General features: G+C 52.0%; 1 protein-coding gene and 1 long non-coding RNA gene across 8 annotated transcripts in view; both read right to left on the bottom strand.

The window, feature by feature from the left end:
* Positions 1-203: 203 nt before the first annotated feature.
* CTIF (cap binding complex dependent translation initiation factor) overlaps positions 204-21,347 on the bottom strand; it is a 154,236-nt gene continuing 133,092 nt past the window's right edge. For 6 of the 7 annotated variants that reach the window (XM_080572150.1, XM_080572151.1, XM_080572153.1 and 3 more), the window contains 3 exons: positions 18,578-18,733; positions 5,541-5,594; positions 204-4,094 (listed from right to left, as the gene is read on the bottom strand). In XM_080572150.1, the coding sequence (XP_080428276.1) occupies positions 3,879-4,094; positions 5,541-5,594; positions 18,578-18,733 (426 nt within the window). In that variant the 3' untranslated portion in view covers positions 204-3,878. The remainder of the gene's footprint in view (positions 4,095-5,540; positions 5,595-18,577; positions 18,734-21,347) is intronic. The other variant, XM_080572155.1, reaches the window with a different exon arrangement.
* Positions 9,181-16,411, bottom strand: LOC308184886. Its single transcript, XR_013943001.1, has 3 exons — positions 16,270-16,411; positions 9,548-15,684; positions 9,181-9,404 (listed from the first exon to the last, which is right to left on the bottom strand). It is a non-coding gene; the product is annotated as an uncharacterized lncRNA (long non-coding RNA).

The following is a 21,347-nucleotide window of genomic DNA, read 5'->3' as shown; positions in this document are numbered from 1 at the left end:
ACGGGGTCGGTCACATCCCTAGTGCCAAGCAGTGACGAGTCACCAAACGGAGCTGCAGAATCAGACCCAGGGGCTACATTTTGAAGCAGACACCACAATGTTGTTTTTTTTTTTTCCCCCTCCAGCCTTTGTTCCAAGCTAAACAAAAGTCCCCCCAGACCACCAAAACTGATTGCACGTACCGACAAAGAGATGGGGAAATGTCAAGCTTTAAACATTTATTACACAGATGATGCGTTTTATAGCATACAGTGGGTTTGGATGTTCCATAAACAAGACTGAATTGCCACAAAGAGTTATTAGCTCCTTTGTTTTAACAGTCTTTGAAATGCTGAAAACTATGAGTCTTTGTTTTCTCTAGTATGAAGACCTAGTCTTTATTCTCCCCAAAACCTTTGTCCTTTTTTTTAAGCACTTAGTTTAACAAACATGATTAAAAATGTTGCTTTTTCGAATGCAAATAAATACATTAACAATGAATTGCTAGCGTTAAATCCATGTTCTGCAGGACACCACAGCCCTGTTGGCCATCAACAGGACTTTGCAACCCTTACAGTAGTTTCTCCTGAAAAATACTGCATCACCGGGACTGGCTAACAGCTAACACCAAGAAGAGCAAAATTTGTGTAAAGCCATAAAATGCCTAACGGGGAAATAAAAATTGTATTTCAGATTTTGAGAGACTTCCAAGTGAGGGATGTTATAAAAATAAGCAGGAAAATAAATCATAAGTTATTCTCACAAGTTTTCCTTCAAAGCCATCAATCATGCCAAGAATAGATACTAATTAATCTCCTTCGGGGGAAGAGGGGAACCAGGCAAATCGCTTACTTTGCCTTTTTCCCCCCATTCTCATTTCACCTCCGTACAAACGAGACTTCTCCAAAAGGGGGGTCAAATCCCTCATGGGGAAACAAAGCAGGCTGCTTTGCAGACAGCCAAAGCCTCCAGTTTGGCAATGATTTGCCTGAGAAGGAGGGGACCAGGTGCTGGGAGCTCCGCGGGGAGCAGAGTCGGCAGCTCCGGGCATCACCACGTCCTTACACCAGCCCCAGGTTTGGCCTGGCATGGATTTGGCCAAAGGAGGGTGTTCTGTCCCCAAAATGCACTGCTGCCCCCACCCCTCCGCATCACATTGCCGGTGGCATCTTCCCTTCCCAACAGGCAGGCTTCCCACAGAGGGACTGCAGAGGTGCCAGCGGCCATACGTAATTCCAGGGGAAAAAAATACTTTTTTGGTCAACATCTAGATTCTCACACACCAACAGAGTGACTGACGTACCGAGTTACCGAGCGGTGAGTGGCTGGATGAATGGACCTTAACAGCGGAGACAGACGACAGACATTAAAAAAGACAGGTTTCACAGGAAAGTTCTTCCACGGGAGAAATCCCAGCATTGGAGGGCAAAGCCACAGGCCGAAGCTCCTCCGGGCTTTTCCATTTTTCTTTTTTTTTTTCCTTCTTTTGCTACGTTCAGAGAGCAGGCCCCGAGGGATGCTGCGGTGTGGAGCGGGATGCAGGGAGGCTCTTCTGGTCTTCAAAAATCCCCCAACAAAGCTTTTTCTCCAGTCTCCTCCCCAAAGTCTGAAAGAGTAGCAGCACCTCTCTAGCCCCAGCTACCTCATTAATGCTTCTGACTGGCGGGGTCTAATTTACACCGATCGACTGCGTGCAGCTCGCACGTCGGAGGCTGTCATGACACTAAAGGTCCCTTGACAAATTGTCCTCACTGCAGGTAATTTCACTGCATTTGCTCAATTTAAGCCCTCGCTCCCCCTCCGTTCCCCACCTGCCTCTTGGCTGGGGCCAAGGCTGCTCTGGGGCTGCTGATGGCAAATTTCTGGGGTCACACTGACATTCACGCCTCTGGTCCTCTGCTCCCCGCAGGGCCAAGCAGCTGGGAAGGCCAAGAGCAAGGGCACAGCCCTCAACCGTCCGACACTGACAGGCCTGATGCAGTCCAGCTTTGTGCTAACACCTCCCAACCTCTCTGCTCTTCTACGGCAGTGCTAACACAGCTAGCCGGGCCTGCATCCCCGGTCCAGGAATCAGTCTGTGCAGCCATGGACCACTGAAGCTCCTCTTTCCAGCTCCTTTCCTCGTGCTCCACGTGCGGATTAGGAAACGCTCCCGCAGACAACCTCATGAAAAGTTCAAGTCGTGCCGAACCACATGGCCAGGATGCTCAGCTCCACGTGCACGGGGAAGGTTTCTGCCCTTCAAGCTGTGTGGCAGGGAAGCCTCCTGCCCCTTGCACGCAGGCTGGTAGCTCCCTAAGGTACCCGAGATCGGGATGGCACCGCGGGGTCAGGGCTTCCTCTGCTCCTCTCCCAATTCACCAAAATGAGCACCGGCAGGGATTTCATGTGGACAAGCATCAGCAGAGAAGCAAATAAGGAAACACCAAGTCCTGACGTTTGCTGGTCGCTATTCACTTGCCATCCATGCCTGGGCACTTCCAGCTCCGTTGGGCGAACGCCTCCCCAAATCCTCCATCATCTCCCCATCCCTCCCTTCTCCCCATCTCTCCCACCTCCCCAGCACCAGCCCAGCCACCCCAGCACGCAGCAAAGCAGGGTCCCTCCGCTCACCGCTTCGCCCTGCTCCCTCCGAACACGTCACCCTGCGCTCGGGGACATGGTACTACTTACACCGACCAGGGCACACAGCCGCCCCTGTACAATGCACACCTACAAATACTGGATAGGAAATGCAGCCAGTTAGAAGCCAGGCTCAAAACCTGTATTTTTGGCTTTTCATTGTTTTTCTCTTCTTTTTTCCCTTCTTTTTTGCCATGCACTTGTCTTCTCTCTACTGTTTTCCCAAGAACATCAAGTCTTCATTTCTCCATTGCCCTGTACATTACTAGGCCCGACTACAACGGGCCTGGTTTTAAATGTATTATTACAACCATGACAGTAATTATAATAAAGCACTCTTTCAACAGAAACAAAAAAATTACAAAAAAATAAATGGGTTATAGTTTAGTAGATGGGGGATGCCATGGCTTTACCAGCCAGAGCAAACAGCCGCAGCATCCCGTGTTTCTTGGAGCTCTCAGCTCAGGGCACACATTTTTCAGTTAATCTGCGAGGTTACTGGCAAGACAACTGTGGCTATGTTACTTCTACAGTGGCTTTTGGGCTCCTTAAAAATCCTCCTCCTACTTCAGCATCTTCACATAAATCATTTGTGAGCTTGCAGGAAGGCATCACTTCCATGTCTCCGTGCTTATCGCAATTGTCCGTTCACAATAAAATAAAATAGAATAAAATACAAATGACCAAGAAAAATAAAACCCAGTGCAAATAAGAAAACCATCCTGCTCGCCGGTCAGCATCTGAAGGGGTGACGAGTAGACGGAGGGGAGGTGGGGGAGCAGAAAGTCGAAGACAAGGGGGGGAAATAACAAAAGCTCCGCTTGACAAAAGCCGTCAGTTATGAGTGTCTGGTGTAGTATGTGTCGCACTTTGTCCTCCTGGGACATCTGCTGCATGCTGTCTCCTGCCAGTTGGCCAGGGCAAGCCAGGAGGATGGTGTGAAAACAATACTAGCCCCCACTCGGGCTCGCTTTTCCAACTCTCCTTCTTTCTAAAGCCAAACAATAACCTGGTGGGATGCACTGCTGCTGGAGCAATGATTTCACAAAAGAAACCCTAAAACAAAAACACGGCAGGGAAGAGGGGTGGCACTTGGAGACACAGCTGAAAAGAAACATGCTTCTCCCTCCCCACCCCACGAACAAATTCTCGAGCATGCTGGGGTTTGTCTGCTTAGGTATTTAAATCAGAAAGGCGCTCGCCTGGCCGCGAGAGCCAGATCCCCCTAAGGTGCATGTCTCCTTCTCGCTCCTTCCCACCCCTCCCTGCCCTACCCCTCAGGCTGTCAGTTTTTGGATTGTCTTGTTGTAGTACTGCGTGATGGTGGGCGTCAGCGGGTTCCAGTTGTTGGCGTGCAGCTCGATGACCTCCAGCAGGAGGGACCGCGTCAGCATGGACTCGGAGGGGCACAGCATCTTGTCGCGGGCTATGGCCAGCAGCTCCATCATCATCTCGGGCAGCTGCTCCTCCAGCAGCCGGCCAGTGCTTTGCAGCTGTTGGGAGAGAGGGGTCAGAGGTGGCACGTTAAAGCGTGAGCCGCCGCCACAGCTTGCGCTACTGTTGTGTTTCAGGGGGGCAAGGGTCAGGGGGATCCTCCTGGGCAGCCGGGACAGCTGGCCCCATGTTGGAGGGGTGGAAGGCTGCTTGGCACTGCTGAAAATGTGATGCTGGCAGGAGGGAAGCAGGACGCGAGCTACAGATGCTGCCGTGTCACGGCTTGTGGGCATGCACCGAGCCAACTCCAGCAACAGCGAGGCAATATTTACATAGTAGGGCTGTTTTCAAAAAATATGCAGCCTGCTCTTTTTTTTTTTTTACCCCACATTTCACACTCCCCCAGTTTTCCCCCAGCTGGGCAATGCTGAGATGCTGCCGTTGGTGAGAAATGCAGGCACCCCGCAGCACGCTCCCCGATGCTGCCCAGAGCTGTGTGCTACGGGCGAGGCTTTCGAAAGCACTCGCGCCGGCCTGCTGTAGGAGTGAATGGTTCAGCTCCCACTGACTTCAAAGGTGGCAGCACCGGGTGCTTTTGAAAAATCCCACTTAAAAATCAAACTATTGTCAAAACAAATGCATGCTGTGATGTGGTATTCCTGCCTTTTACCTGCTCCCTCATTTACGCGCTGATTCACAGCTGTCAGTGACTCCCAGTCATTAATCTGACTAAGCAGGGCTCTCCTGTATGCATAACAAATCCTGCCCTTTGCACAGCAGCAAGGTCTGCATTTCCAGCCATCGCACCTCTTCTCCAAGGATGGCCAAGTGTTTTTAAAGCAGCGTAAACCCCAGAAAACCCAATCTCAGGCTCGTGAGGCATCAGGGATTTGAATGGAGAGTTCTCAAAAGTCCTGACTTTAAAAATGCAAACTTTCCTCTTCAGCTGCCTGCCACTTTGCTGAATTTCAACCATCCACCTGCAATTTTGCAGCCTACTTCAACCTCTCTCTTCAAGGCAAACATCAGTCCCCATGGTCCAATCACTTCCAAAAAGTGAAGCTAATGAAACTTTGCAATTTCACCCATGCTATATTTGTACCATCGTTTCTCTGCAAAGCTTTCTGAGCACAGCAAGCCTCTCTGCGGGAGCCACTGCCACTGCATGAGCAAAGGCAGCATGATGGAGCCTTTGCTCCAATACAAGTAGTTTTGTGCTTAAAAAATACCGCACGGTGAGATCTGAAGGAATCTGGAAGAGATTCAAAGGAACCAGGATGATAGGAATTAGTTTTGTGGTGGGACCCTGGCTAGCAAATTTGGTTGCATCCATTCACATGCATTGGAAGCACAGTGACAGCCGCCTCTCTTATCCCATGGTGTTGTCTTTTGTATTTGGGTGTAACGCAGCTAGGTGACATGGCTCTGGGTTTGGGCACGTGCACAACCAAGGACAGAAGGGGCAGAGCAATGAGGAGGGGCAGGTGGCATCAGAGCTTCCCTACCTCCATGGAGCAGCAAAGCACGGCGTCTTCCTTCATGTCCTGAGATTGCAACAACTGCAAGAGAGAGGAGAGAGGGGGTGAGTGGAAATGCACGACCTCCTCCTCCCTCTGGATCTTTTAGATTAACAACTTTCAGGATAAATTTCCATTAGTTTAACAAGGCTTTTTTTTATCCCCCCGGCAGGCATTGAGAAAATACACTCGTTCCACGTACATGGCCAGGAAACACAGCCCTCGGATGACTGTACCCACGCAGCAGAGCAGCCCTTTGGGAGGGAAGGGCTATGCTGGGCTCCTGCCCAAGGGCTGCCTGCCCACGGCCGAGCCTCCCTGTCCCGCTGGGACGGTCTCCCAACAGCCATGAAATTACCCGATGGCAGAGTGCGAACATCCGGCGCGTTGTGAATATGACTCCTTCCAGGCTGATTATATATGGTTGCAAGCACAATGGTTCCAGTGAAACTCTTGTGTCTCAGGTGTAAACTTTTCTTCTGGAGCAATGCTGCTTGCTGAGAGCATGGGATTTTCCCTCGTCCCTTCTCACCATCTCATCCTCCATCTGAGGCCTCAAAGCAGTGAAGGAGGATCTCCATCCACGTTTTGGCATTTTATTGGCTATGTTTTCAGCCGCTTCCCCACTTTGGGAACCAACTCCAGGCCCTGTTCTGCTCTCTGTGAGCTTTGCATTACAAAGACAAGCTTGTAGGCACAAGCAGCTTTCAAGAGAAAGCCCAAATGGTGCTGTAAGGTCAAACCATGATGGTGTGGGATGAGGGAAGATGCCTGTGCAACTCCCAGTCTACCAGTTCCTTGCTGTGTGTTGATGCCTTCCTGGGGGCTGCTACCTCGCTCTCCCCTCTTGTTTCAGACCTGGTGCATGTGGTCAGGGGGGCAGCGTCCACCTGGCAATCGCAAAGCGCAGGAGCTCAGCCTGTCCGACCCTACAAAATCAGGGGCCATGAGCAAAACTGGATCAAAACCACTTATATTTTTGCTAGCACACGCTTCTTTGTTGTCATCTTCGCTTTCTGACTTTGTCATGCGCACAAAGACACCTTTTCAGGCTTTCTGCTCAAACCACAGGAGATAAAGCATGGTTGTTTGGGTTGTTTTCCAAGCAGATAAAAGCTGAGATTCTCAGCCAGCTGACCCAGGGAGCCGGGGTATTGTGAACAACACGCTATCGCAAGGTGCATGATAAAATCACAGGTGCTGGCAGCACTGGGAGTTACAGCCACTGCCACTCTGTTGGGCTTAGAAACCGGTATCAGTGCAGCCACGTACCGCTGGTCCTGAGCTGCTCCCTGGATGCATGCGCTAAACATGGAGAAAATGGAGAAAAATTGGGAAAACTGACTTCACTAGTGTCTGAAATTCATCAGGGAAAGGCATACTTGGGAAAAGCGGCTGGACTAATTACAGCTGCCCATGCACAACACCGCTCAGTGTAACTGGGTTTGCTCTGAAGTCACACTTCTTAGTTAACACCGCAGCTCTGCTGCTCAGCCTTAATCGTTTCTCCTTCCCACTCATTTTTCCCTCTTTCCCTTCCTTTCCAAATAAATGCCAATTTGTTTACAGGCCCACAACCGCTGGAAAAAGCTAGGAAAAAAGAGGTAACTTGAGGAATTATCATTGGTCTCAAAGTTTTGTCTTCACTCTCTTCTGCTTTCCGCAGACAGCAGTTTGTTTGCTTTGAAGCCGATGTTTACGGCATCTGCCTGAGCATGTGGTCCTGTCGGTTTTATCTCGCGTTAGCCAAAGGTCCAGCCAGGGCGTTGAATACATGCAGCAGTTCCCACAAGTTTATCTTCCTGCTGAGTTGTTTGGAAAAAGTTAGTTAAGCCCAAGCCGCACGCTCTGAGATAAGTTCTCACAAATAGTTCACAGATCCTTCACAAAAAAACCCATGAGATTACTTTAAACCCAGCAAAAAATATATGTTTCAGTCAGGGACAAATATAAACAGGCAGTAGCCTGGAAACAAGCTCCTGGGGTATTTAATGGAGACTGGCTTGTGAGCATGGAATGGAGCAGGGGTGCAAGTTAACATACATTCATCTCGCCTATGTTTGGTATTTGTTAGTGAAGTACACAGCATGAAAATTAAAGCAAGAAATGTGGAGTTAAAGCAAGTTAACAGGAAGATGACTGCAGAAACTGATGCTCCCTTCCCATGGCTTTATGCAAACATACTCAGTCTGCAAACTGGGGGAAGATTTTCTAAAGGCTGAGGCAATTAGGAAGGTCCCATGGTGGCCTGATTCCCGTCCTTCCTCTGCTGCATTCTCCTCGTGTGACCCTGGTCTACCCTGGTGAGATGCAGCCAGGGAAAGCTGCACCTTCACTTGGGCTTTCCTTGCCCTGGCTTCCCAGCCATGGAGCTGGGACACTCTTGCCTGCTTCAAAAAGTGGTTATGTGGGTGAATACATCAAAGACTGTCCAATGCGCAGCAATTTGGCTAAAGGGCATATTTGCCTTATCTACCTGTGGCCAAAAGGAGACTGCAGTCAGATGTCACTCTCCATCCTGCTGGGATGTCCCTGGGACAGCCAGGGGGGCCGAGTGCCAGCCAGGTCACACAAGCAGGGCTGTGCCCAGACAGGCACTCTGCAGCTACCGGGGACACTGTAGCCCTGCAGTCGTGGCTTTTGCATGATCAAAACCCGACCCTCGTAATCAGATTTATATTTACTTAAAATATCTTAACATAAACAGGCTATACCTATTAACTTAGTGCTCCCACATCGGAATTGTTATTTATTTAAGTATTTATAGCCGCTCCTCCCTGCTGCGGAGATGTGCCCGCACCCCACCAGGTCACTCTCCAGCAGGTTCCCACATCTTTTACCCCAGTTGCCCAGCGCGGGCGAGGGAGCTGGGGAAGGAGTGCGAGGCAGAGGCAGCGCAGGTGAGCGAGCCTCACATGCTGCTCAGCTCAGCCTGTAATCATCCCCCTGAGGCTCGGGCTGGCTGCAAGAAAACTTCCCTTTGCTCTCCAGCCGGTCCCCATATCGGGCGAGTGAAAGAAGCAGTTCCTGCTGGAAAGCAGACAAAAAGTCTGCTCAATTTCCTAAGAGTGGAGGCTGCATGCCAGAATCTGCCCTGCCGGTCATATAATACCCAGTCTCGGTTGTGAAAGGCTTCTCACTTTTGTTGCTGGTGCCAGACTAACAGCTTTGCAGACTGGCAGGAGGCAGCAGGCGCTCGCGCCTACATCTCTGCGGAGGGAGGGCTCCCGCTCCCGAATTTCTGCGTCCTGCTGGGCGATGGGTGCTAAATGTTTTTGCGAACAAGCAAAAATAAACCTGAGGGGCTGTTCCTGGGAGTGCTGTGTGTAGTGGGGGGACAGGGATTACGTGGGGCGCAGGGCATTCTTCCCCCAGTTCCTTCCTCCCCTGCACTCCCGAGGGAAACAAGTGCTGCTGGCACCAGTCTTTGCAAAGGGAAGTCCCATGGAATGGGTACGCAACAGTGCTTGAGGGGGCAAAGAGGCCCTAAACCTGCAGCTGGACTTCACCACAGAGAACTGGCTGGCTCCCTCCAAACGGCAATGGACTCGCACGCTGTCAGTGCAGACCACCAGGAGCAAGCCACACTCCCCCATTACACATACCCGCGATTATTTGGGTTCATTACCTACTTTCTCCAGAGACAGACGGGGCGGCAGAGAGGCTGAAGTGCTTACGTGGCATTCTCCAGGGCGCGCACGCCACAAGCAGGATGGAGAACCTGCCTTGCAGTCCCCCGCTTATCACCAAACCATGCAGGCTGGATCGTGCTCTGCAGCTCTCCCCACCGGGAAAGGCAGTGGGAGCAGCCGAACGTGTACATTACCCTTCACAACTGCAGCAGCATTCTTCCTGTAAGGCACAGCACTAATTACTGGATACGATAGCACTTGCAAAATGGCATAAGCAGTGCTTGCCGCAAACTGCCTCTTAGCATGCAGTGTTTTGTGATGCTTCAGTGATGACTCCAGTGTGAAAGCACCAAACTTTCCCACCTCCCGAAATATTCACCCAGAGCCACGGGATGGTTGGGACTTCTTGGAGAGTGGTGAGACAGCGGAGGAGCCATCTCCTGGGGAGCAGCAACAGCAGCGGGACCAGTGCGGTGCGAATGCATGCTCTGCTTGTAGCAGCTGCTGGGGGGCTCACGGCACTGGTGGGAAACAGGGCAAGGGCTGACAGCCTTCTCCTGGAAGTCCCACGTCCTGCTAGATGGATCCTCCTGGCAGCAAAAGCCTCCTGCAAAGGAGGGGCTGCTCTTCCCAGGCTTTCTGCAGAAAGACATCAATAGCAATTTGCTGCTTTTCCAGAGGACCCTTATCAACCTACTGTCGCAAGTCTTTATGGAAGATGCCTGCAATAAGATCCATGTGCCTCCTCTGCTGCTTTGCATAGGGACAGTCACGCAGCTCTTGGAGCTAAAGGAGATTGTTACAGCTCCAGTTTTCTTATTGTCACTAGGCACGGGGTGGTGAAAACAACCAAGACTGGGGAAAATGCAAAGTACAAATGAGGGTGTGGGGGACAAGTAATTACAAAACACTCTACCAACAAGGCCAGTTTCAGGATTTCTACAATCTGCTCCCATCAGAAGTATCAGTTCCCCAATCCTGGGCATCAGAGTGTCAGCTGGGCTGACCCTGCACCCACCAACAAACTGTGCCAGTGCCACTGTCTCTATGGGGCACTGAGTACCATGCAGGGCATACCCTGAGCTAGGCAAGTCAGGTGAGTCCAGATTCTAACGAAAAAACAAGCGAGCTCTTGAAAAGAGAAGACGTTTTGAAGGCCACAGTCACAAGCGGCATCTTCTCTGCTGAGCCATTTGATGCTGAGGGTGCCCAAAGGTTAAATGTGTTTGGGGAACCTTTCCCTTATGGAGCTGATGGGGGGGGGATGCAGAAGGCACACTGCCTTCTTGCCCAGCCTCACTGCACTCTGAATCAGCAGCAGAGGGTGAGGCTGAACATGACTTGAGAAAACAAGAACAGCCACCCTAAAAGCTCAGCCTGTGGCCTCCAGGCTTGTTTTGGTGAGGTCTGCATGAAGACAGGTAGCAGGTCCTGGTGCTCACCTCAGCACGCCAGGCTGTGTCCACCCTGCTGTAGCTCAACCTTACCATGTCCACACCATCCCTGGGGAGGGTTAATGGGATAACCCCCAGCTCATGAGACCCGTCTCACACAACTCGTTGCCATCTAGCATTGAGCCGTCCGCTTGAAATGGTCCTTCTCTCCGCATGGCCTTCTGCTCATGCAGTAAAGGTTTCAAGCCCCCTGAAGATGCACAAGGTGCCACCAGCCCTTACATCTCATCTAGAGGTCCCTCTTCCCAACTCCCTGACAGGGGTGGCCTGGTCTCAGCCCCTTAGAGAAGATGCCAATGGCAATTCACACTTGCTCTGTTAGGAAGAGACCACCTGCATGGGGCACTGCTGGCCCCACAAGGAGCTACGGGCTGGAGCTACTCGTGCTGGCATGGCTGCCGTGTCCATGCGAGGCCTTTCCCTAATGTATTCGGGACAACTTGAAGGAATTGGCTTGGTGGCACCTACTTGTTTTACAGTGACGTGCTGCTTTTAGCTGAGGAAGAGACTTGTGTTCTCCTATTACCCAACCAGAACTACCTGGGAGGACGGTAAGAAGAGATTAGTTTGTTTATTGCATCAAGTAAACCAAAATGTTGGGTATCCTCCTTGTCGGGCTCCTGAGGAACTCAAACAAGAGGTACTTAACAGCAAATTGAATTAAGGCCAGAGGAACAAAACCCTGTACCCAGCCGTGGGAAACTCCTCCTACTCCTTTCCACTGCAGACAAGGGAAACCATGAAACATGACTCTCTCTCCCTGGACCTGGAACAGCAGAAGGGATTCCTACGAAGATGGAAACCATTAAAAGGCAATTACTGGAGACAGTGACAAAGAAAATAGGGTCACTCACCAAGCCAGCCAGGGCAGTCCGGTGGCTCCCACTAGGCACTCAAGCTGGAGGTGGGGGGCCATCACCCTCACCTGCGGGACCACCGGGGCTTTCCGAGTGGGACTCGAAGGTGCACACGTGGGTGAGGACAGACAGAGCCACCCAGTCTGCGCGTGCGAGACACCGAGCCACCCAGACAGTCGGCTTCATCCTGCCTGTCTGAAGACATAATAACCCTGGGAGCAGAGGATGTGATCTCATCCCAAGGGTCCAGGGAAACACAAAACATGGAAAGAAAAAGCGGCGAGACCATCACGCTTGATTGCAAAGGGCTCCACCCTTGCCCGCCGGATGCTCTCCGCTTTCCTGGCTCTTCTGCGAGCGCATGGCAGCAGACGCAAATAGTTGTGTTTACATCCAGCTGAAAGGGCCTCGGGAACTAACAATGCTGGGTATGGAGGGCGAAAGACAGAAACAAAGCCACGTGAGGAGGAGGGACCATCCGGTGAGATGGTATCTAGCTTCGTTTCTTCTCCAACATAACTGCTTCCTCTACCTTCTCCGTGGGTCCCCGAGAAATGAAGATGCTTCCCCACCTCTCCTGCGGGGCAAGGGGACACTGGTGGCCCTGGCTGTCCTTGGTGGCCTCAGCTCTGCCCTAAATGCAGCTCTGCCTGCAAAGCTGCTCCAAACCCATGCAAATCAGAGTAACTGTGATGGAAACCTACATGGAAGAGAGCAAAGCCCGGAGTCAGCAGCTGTGTGTATGGGAGCGCATTCTCTCCTTGGAAATTGTATCTCTGGCATGAGAGTCCTCCCCTATTTAAAATATGCCACTGCGGTTTTCATGCTTACTGTCTAGGGCCAAACAAAGTCCTGTAGCTTTCTAAGAAAACATGTTCCCATGCTCAAAACACTAAGCTGAGCAGTGGGACTCCACGGCATCGCAAAGACCTTGTCAGTTTGGTGTCCCTGTCCCTCCTCATCATCTGCTCTCGAGGTGAGATGCCTCGCAAGTGCCCACCTCAAATGTTCTGGTTTGTCCCTGTCCAAAGTGGGGAAGCACAAACTGGAAGAAATCGATTTTCATCATGCCTAAAAGGCATTTGTCCCCATGGTCTGAGGGGACACCAAGGAGGACACTGTGTGGGGACAAGGTCAGGCAAGGTGTCTCTTCTTGGGGCTCAGCTCAACGACTGGCACAGCTTTTTAGGTGTAACAACTTAACACTGATTTCCTCCTTTCTCCCCACCCCCAGTTCCTCTTCCATCAGGATTTATATTTTCATTATTTTCTCTGGTCAGGCCCAGCCCCGTGGAGCTACCTGGGCAGCAGGGTGGCACGGGGTCAGGATCTGGCCTTCTCGGTGCCTTCACTTGTATGATAAAGAGGCAAATCCTGTCTCGCTCTCTGACTGGGAGCGTAATCTTAAAATCCTAGCATCATATTATACTGTCAAAGACTCTCTTTTGACTCAAAAGCTTGATGCTTTTTAAAAAGTGAGAGCGATTAAAATAAAAAAACCCTCCACGTTAAAAGATACAATTTTCTTTCCCAAACAGCACCACCCTCCAGCTTGTCTGGCTGGAGTCGGGAAGGTTTTCCCTCTCTCTTCCTCTGAAGGAGACAGTGAAAAGGCAGTGCCCTCTTGAAGTTCAGATGTTAATTACTGTGTTAGAATATTTTTCTAAATTACACAATATGGCCCCAGGAGATAACAGGCACTAAGAGAAGGGAGGGGAGTGGATACCAGTCTGCATTGTGCACCACAGACTCAGACGTGGGGGAAAGGCAATTAGACAGGGAGTATTTATCCTTCCTGCACCACCACCCTGAGGCTTTAAGTTAGCAGCGCGTACCAAGGCAGGGAAGTGATGGGACCATGCCAGGATTTTAAACGATGCTGAAATGGGACCGTCTATGCCAGCCAGACTGGAGGCAGGAGACGCTCCTGCAGAGGAGCAACTGTCCTGCCCGCTGCCAGCCTGCCAGCTCTACTCCCCACTGCCTCCGCAGGCTGATTCACTGCGCCCGGACGCTGCCTCCAGCCCTCAGGGCTGGGAATAAGAACTGCCAGCAGCTACCGCGGGGCAGCTGGGTGCCCACGGACCCCTGATCGGCAGGGATGCTCGTGGTGACACAAGCCAGGGTGCCCTCCCAGCCCTGTCAGCAATAAGCGCTCCAAGACGGGGGGGACCTCCGTGGGCTGGTCCTGCAGCCGCAGCCTCTCGCACAAGTAGTTAGTTCTGTGGTTTAATTAGTCTGTGATGAGCTGCTTCCTGGGATCTGCTCTGAACCTTCCCCGACAGCCCCATCTGATGCACCCAAGGGTGCCAAGAGTGGGATGGTGCCAGAGCAGGGCTGCTCCCTGGCACCCCTGGCAAGTCCGTGATTGGGAAGACGCAACATATGGGGAATTATGGGCCCACCGGCCCCACCTCAGGCCCTGGAAAAACCATGGAGCAAGTCATCTTCAAACGTATTTCTGGGCACGTGAGGGAGAAGAAGGAGACTGGCGTGGATGTGCCTCATCAGCTTGCTCACCTTCTGGATTTATGGATAGGGGAAGAGCACAGATGTCTTTTGCCTTGATTTTAGCGAGGGTTTTGATTCTGCCTCCCACAGATTCCCATATCCGAGCTAGGATATCAGGGGTGGACAACCAGGTAAGTTAAAAACTGGCTGGACGGTTGGGCTCGGAGTGTTGTAGTTACTGGGTTACAACCCAACTCCACCTGGAGGCCAGTAACGAGGAGTGCCATGGGGTTTATAACGGGGCCTGCCCCATTTAGCATCCTTATCAATGACTGAGGAGGTGAGCAGCACACTCCTGCCAAGTCTTCAGATGACACTGCGTCAGGGGGACCACTCAGTGTGCTCGAGGCCCTGCCATCCCGAGGGACCTCAGTGGGCCAGAGCAAGGAGTCAACAAGGAAAAATACCAAGTCCTGTGCAGGAAACGAGCACGGGGCAGGGGGAAGGGATGGGATCGGGTTAGTATGGGGGTAGGAGGGAGGCAGAGCCCACAGGCCCTTGTGGGACCCCAGTCAGCAAGGTGCCTTGAGGAACCCCAGCAACATCACTGCCTGGCACCTCTCGAAGTCCTGCAAGCCAGTTTTTCCACCTTCTCGCTCTGCTGCCATAGGCAACTGCTCAGGTTACCTGGATGTAAAGCACGGTCTGGCTGCTGGATGGCATCATAAAAATAAGCAAATACATCCAAAGCAGCACTTGACACCAAACACCTTGGCTGGAAGCTGCTCCTGCTGGCAGAGGGCTGGCAGGAAGGTGGCAGCTCCCAGGCCCAGAGGCACCGCCTGGGTTGGCGTCCAAACAACATCACATTGAGGATGGGATGGAGACGCGAGAGAAGCCAAACCTCCGGACACCAGTTGTCCGTCCTGGCTTCTGCAGAGCACAGCCATGGCTCAGCGCTGGCTACCACCCCTCCTTCCCAGAACACCTCGGCCGTCACCACGAGCTGTGCCAGGCCCGCAGGACCCAGGCCTTATGCTCCCCTTTGGGGACTAAGCAGGGAGGGCAGTGAGCTGGGCTACCTGCACCAACCCCACCGAGCACACGCGGTCATGGGCAGCAGGGTGAAGGACAGCCCAGGAGAGAGGTAGGGAAGGTGGAAGTGGTCAGATCCAGTTAACAACAGATGGCAAATGGCATTGTTTATTATCTCAAGTCCTGCAGAGAGCCCTTCCCCAGGAACAACACCCTCCTCCAGCTCACTCCCGGTTCCCCCGGGTGCAGAGGGATGGATAGGAGGAAAGCTCTTTCTCTTATTTATGTTTAACCTCAACGCCTTATTATTCTTTGCACAAACTCCTCAGATTTGATGGCTGCAATAGTCCTCCGGTTCTCACCCGAAAAAGGGCTTTCCTTTCTATACTCCCGAGCTGCCTGCAATGCCAGACTTTGGCCTGGGCTCAGGTGACCCATTCTCCTTCTCCATCTTTAAACCCCACAATGTCAATCCAAAGCACCACACAAGCTCACTGGGTTCTGTCAAACCATTTTTAATGATGGCTGCACCCATGTCTTACTTTTCTTGGCAAACCATCTTTGCCTAAAATCCCAATTTTGCCCCTCCTGTGAATACACCTTCCTGTCTGCCTGCACACCTCTTGCCCCCAAACCTCCCAATGGTGAAAATGAAATACTGTTGGTTCCTGGGGGTTCAGCTCACGGGATGCCCTGTCCCCACCTCGGACACGGTGCTGGTGGCCGTCCCTCCCTGCTCCACCCCATTCGGTGCGCCCTTCCCTGCCGTGCTGGCACCACGTCCCCTCACAGGGGCACCGTCACTCAACTCCCAAAACATTGCCCAGGCATGGTGGCAGCTCTGACCCAAATTTCCTGGGCTCTGATTAAATGTCTGCTCCCATGCCTGCCGCCACAGCTGCCTGGCTCCCCAGGGATGCAGTGCTCTCAGCCCGTGCAGCACCCTGCTCCCATCGGCTAGCAGACCTGACTGTTTATCACTCATACATTTAGCCCGAGATGAACTTCAGCTTGGATGTGCTGCTTTTTTTTTTTGGCTTGGATGTGACGACATGCTGCCCTGCACCCAGGCACAGCCCCAGAGCCTGTCCCCACCTTGTTTCACCCTTCCCAAGGCCGGCTCTGTCCCCGAGCCCAAGCGAGAGGGACAGAGCTGACGGGCAGCAAAAAGCAGGGCGCAACCATCTCACATGGCAGGTTCCCTCGCTGCCAGAAAAAACAAGTCCTGCTCCTCCTCCCTGGGCCACCGATGTCCTCACTGTCATCTTCGCTTCCTCCCCAGCTCCACAATTAGGACAGGGTTAATAAGCTTTTACTGGGGGGGGGGGGGGGAGGAAAGGAGCTGGTGAGAGGAAGCTTTGCAGGGGGAAGGGAAGAAGCATTCCTGCCGCAGTCATCAGGCAACGTTCCCCTTCCTCTTGCTCACTCCCTTGCTGACCTTTCGCTCAGTCTGCCAAAGCTATAAAGGAAAAGGGGAAAAAAAAGACAGAGAAACTAAAAAGCAAGAAGAGCTGAAAGGACAGGCAGAAGCAGAGATGTTATCTCGCCTCTGATAATGATTTATCGCCAAAGGATGGGTGGATGGAGGCAGGGAGAGCTAAGTGCAGCTGCAGCAGCACAGAGGGAGCCACCAAGGAGGAAGGAATTAGGGGCAAGGGACTGAGATTGCACATGGGCACGTGTGTGCTGATGAGCAGGAAGGGGAAAAAGCCACGAAGAGCACTACTAAACCTCACAAACCCATCCCGAGGCAATGGAGGGATTCCCACGGCTAGTGGCCAGTCCCAAAGTGGCCAGGCCACAAGGACCAGCCCTGCCCTGCCCTGGGACACCAGCCCAGCTTCATGAAACCCACCAAGGGAAGTGTATCCCAAGAGCTGAGTTCCAAAGATAGCAACTCTGGCGCCGATGTGCCAGTGCACTAACACAGGAGAGCAAAAACCCAGAGTAAAGTGCCTGTCCCTGCTGGAGGCCCTCACTGTGGGTCGGGGACGGGCCAAGCGGGGTTGTGCTGGCAGCCACCTCAGAGCCTCTGGGTCCTGTTCTGGGCTGGCCCCGTGCAACAGGATTAGCTGAAACAGCAAAAAACAACAGCGGCGGCACGAAAAGCCAGCCCTAAGCCATTGAACAGGAATGGCGTGAGTCAGGGTCCCAGCTCTGCGGAGTGAGCAGGCACAGATCAGCCATTTTGGGGCAGGAGAGCTGGAAGGCTCTGGCTCACCCACATCAGCCGTGCTACAGGGTCTTCATCTCCAATGAACAAAACCACTCGGACAGAGCTGTCCTCTTACGGAATAGATGTATTTTTAAGAAGCAAGTTTAGGTCTTGGTATAATCAGTAAAAGCTTTTTACGGAGCCATTCTGTAGCAAAAAATATTCCCAATATGGGAAACTCGCATCCTTCAACATGTCTTTAGATCGCTGCCGTGTCACCACATAGTGGCAAGACAACGAGAACAACCGTGACAGCACGGTGAGGGCAGATGGGAGCGGGTTGGGAAAAATCCTGGCAGAATCAGGGCTGGATTGTGTCATGGCTGTGATGGGAAGTGGGGGGGAACGTGGGCTCTTCCAGACGCCAGGATCTTCCCGATGAGGTGACACATACTGCTGTGGGCAGAGATTTTGGGGAAGTTCCACTATTCTTAGCACCCCTCTCCCACTTCCTCCGCTAGATGCGTGTGCCTCATCACGATGCCCGGACACTTTCTCACTGTTGCAGTCACTGTCTGTGAACTCTACTCACAGCATTACTGCGAAGGCAAAATGTTTATAATGTGTTTGCATTCAGAGAAATCTTTCCATGCATGTAAAAAGTCATTACTGGCAATTTTTTCCCCTCTCCCTCTCCTTTCCTTGCCCAAGGTCTAGTGGAGAACTTATTTTGCAGTGAGTTATTTATGGCCCAACAGAAGTGCTACTGACAATTTCAGACTCACAGCTCCAACCCTGGGCAATGAGACAGACTTCTTCCTAAGAAAGTCCTCTACAGGCAGCAGCAGGAGACAAAACCATCTTTAAAACAGCATGGAGGAAAGTCCTCTCCTGCTCTTTTGAAGGTTAACACTTGAGTTTCCTTTCCCATTTGTCCCCAGTGAGGTTTCTGCCCCCAACCTGTACTATGCTCACCTCATCCAGTTCTGAAATGTCCCCAACCCTGATGGCAGGGTTGGGTTTCCACTGCATTAGGTGGTCCCCTATGTCATTACTCCCTCTCTCTTTCCTCCCCTCAGTCTGTCTCATCCATTCAGTTGGCTTCACCTGCTTTTAAGAAGCTTTCTTAGCTCCTTTGGTGGGGATTTTTGCAGTGGTGGGATTTGCAAACCTAAACATTGGGTTTGCAGTCCCAGTTGTCGGGCTTTGCAAACCTTTTGACAAAGGGGTCCTGCTTGGAGCACGTGCTTTTCATTACCAGAATCACACCAGGCAGGAAGAGCCAAGTGTCCCTGCAGGCATCGGTACTCTTAGGGTGAGAAGTGTTCATAGGGGTAAAGCAAACATCTGGGAATCACACAGCACGTATCTATGAATCACAGACACTGCAATTCAGTGGCTTGTCCCGAAGGTGGAGAAGGAAAACCTCTGAAGGCATTACCTCCCTGAGGCAGGTATAAATGGGGCAGACGAGGACTCGAAAGGGTTCTCTGGTGCTGCTCCTCATGGTGCTAAAGACCTCGCAGAGGAAGGTGATGAACCCCAGCCAGCGTTCCACGTCCCGCTGCTGCAGCTCCTCCCGCATGGTGAAATCCTTCTGCAAGAGGGACAGAGACGACAGGCTGCATAAGCAAGACCACATCGCCAGGGGGGAGGCAACGGCTGTCTAGATGGAGAATTAGGAGGAAATTGAAACTCAGGGTAGGGGGAGGAAGACAGGCAGACTGACTCACTTAGTAACAGTGGGGAGATTACTCAACGCCAGTGGAGTGGCTGGAATTTAACTACGGCAAAGTCACCAGAAGCAGGTACTGTAGAAACAATGCCAGCCTCTGCAGTGACTGCCATGGCTTCCCCCTGCCCGGCCCTTCCCCTTGAATGGACTTGGAGACTCTTTGCCATATGCACAACCAAAATTGAATGAAAGTGACTGCAAGTGGCTCAAATGCAGTGCCTGGGGGATGCGATGGATGCTGGTGGCCGGGCTAGGCTTGGTGGTCCAGCATCTCCAGCAAAGGTAGCTCCGAGCTGGTGTCGGGCCGGGGGCTTTCCAACGCTCTGCCTGCTCCCTGGGGTCTCACAGACTTACAGCAGAGCCTGGCTGCCTGCCCACCCAGGAGAAGATTAGGGGAGCACAGAGTTGATATTAAAAGGTCACCCTGCTCCCGAGCTGACGGTTGCCATGACCGAGGATTATGAGGATGACGTTATTTATGGAGCAACACCGGGAGCGAACGAGCAGGGAGGCAGCTGCCTTCCCCATCAGTCCTCCAGCCAGGGAGGAAAAAAGGGTTTGCCCAAAGGCAGGACATGAAAAGGGGTATGTGTGTGTTGGGAGCATGTGGCAACGAGCAAGGAGGAACAGAGAAAAGCAAATAAAAAACTTTCCAGAGGGCACCACCACCACGTGGGATGGCACCAGAGTGTGCGCACCACTCGGAGCCGAGAGGTCTTCCCTGGGCTCTGAGTGATGCTGCGGAGCCTCTTGCAAGACATCCCACATGAGTTCACTTGTCTGTCTCCATAGTGACCTTTCCTTGGTATTAAAAATTAGTAGGCACTAAGTAGGGGAAAATCAGAGAACAGGACAAGTTTGTTCTCAACAGCCTGTGTTCCCAGCACGGCTTGCACAATGTTTTAAATCCAGCAACTAAATAAATTATCCTGTATCTTTTTCATCTCAGTTTATTCCTACTGCCCGAGACAAAGGCTTTGCTGCTCCCAGTGCTCCAACCTGCAGCTGCACTCTGTGGAGCCAAAGATATAAAAGCCACTACACCAAAGATCACTCTCATGCCCCGGACAACACACGGGAGTCGTTTCTTTTGAAGCAAAGGTAAGTAAAGCAGCTACTAACGAATGCCAGGCAAAAGCGCGATAATTATTTCCATGACAGCACTGTATGCATAGAAGATCCAAGAAAGGAGTTATTTATGTTTCACTACAAAAGGAAAAAAAAAATTGCATATGCAGGAAAAAGACTTGTAAAATACCCAAGCCACTTATTAACCAAACAGTGATTAGTAATTCCTCTCTACACCCATTTCTATAAGGCAATTGCCCAACTGTGTCTGTGACTGAAATCAACCTGCAGCCAAACACTGTTGGGTCTCTTCAGGCTCTCTGGGGTAGTTTGCAAAGCTCTTCCTTTCGTTACTCAGCTGGTCACAGGCCAGCGGTGAAGGAGAGCTATTTGCCAGCTCAGGTTATCACCCCAGGGTTATTGAATTGCTCATTCTGGAGTCTTTGCTTGACTTTTAATGGCAAAGAAAACCAAACCAAAACCAAAGAGAAATGTCCTCCTGACTACTGAGCAATTAAAAAAGCCAATGAGAGCATCCCGTGCCCCTTGGCTGCACTAAGGGAGCCTCCAGCCCTGCTCCTTTGCATGGCCACTCCTGCTGGGTGCCAAGGCTCTTCCTTGATGCCCTGAGACCTCCTCCCATGGCCATCCTCCAGCAGGGGCCGCCAAAAAAGTGCCTGGGCATCGCCTGTTTTGAGATCCCTGGTGCACACTGGGGAGTTCCTAGCTGCTTGGGATAACCACACCGGGCTTCAGGTGGATGAGCCAAGAACAGGTGAGGAAAAAAACCTCCCCATGTATGTGACAGTCCCTCCGTCACCCCTAGAAGCCACCCTAAAGGAGCCTTGCAGGTTAGAGGAGGGATTTATGGTGCTGACGGGTGGGTTTGTTGCCAGTTCCAAGGCTGCAAGGAGAAAGCATACCTTTCCTGGTTGAAGCTGGCAGGGTGCTGCTGTTCACTGGAAGCAACCCATGGCAGGCCGCTGGGAAGAGAAAAAGCCTTTCTGTGCTATCAGCTTCAGGCAGAGCCTCAGCCTTGCCCAGAAGAGCCACTGTGATGTTCCCATCAAGGCTGGGACAAGCTGCAGCCAGGGCAGGCTGCAGGAGGCCGGGGCATGGAGGCAGCCTCTGCAGAACCTGCAAACTTTTGCTCAGTGCCCTTTGCAAACACCCATGTGACTACTACAGGAATGCTCCCAGCCTGAGAAAACAGTTAGATTTCTCTTCTGTGATAACCCCCCTTCCATTTCTTTGTTGTGAACTCTTCCCCCAGGGCTTTCCTGGAGGCCACCACCACAGGGGACCAGCCTCGCAGCCTCCACCCGTGCCATGTTGTGCGAGCGCCTTTACTCGCAGCCAGTTATTTACGTGACTCCATCCGCTGCCAAGGAAAGCACGCAGAGTATTT

This window comes from Anser brachyrhynchus (assembly GCF_964034855.1).
Source record: "Anser brachyrhynchus genome assembly, chromosome: W".
Taxonomy (NCBI): domain Eukaryota; kingdom Metazoa; phylum Chordata; class Aves; order Anseriformes; family Anatidae; genus Anser; species Anser brachyrhynchus.
This window is presented reverse-complemented; position numbering and strand designations above follow the sequence as displayed.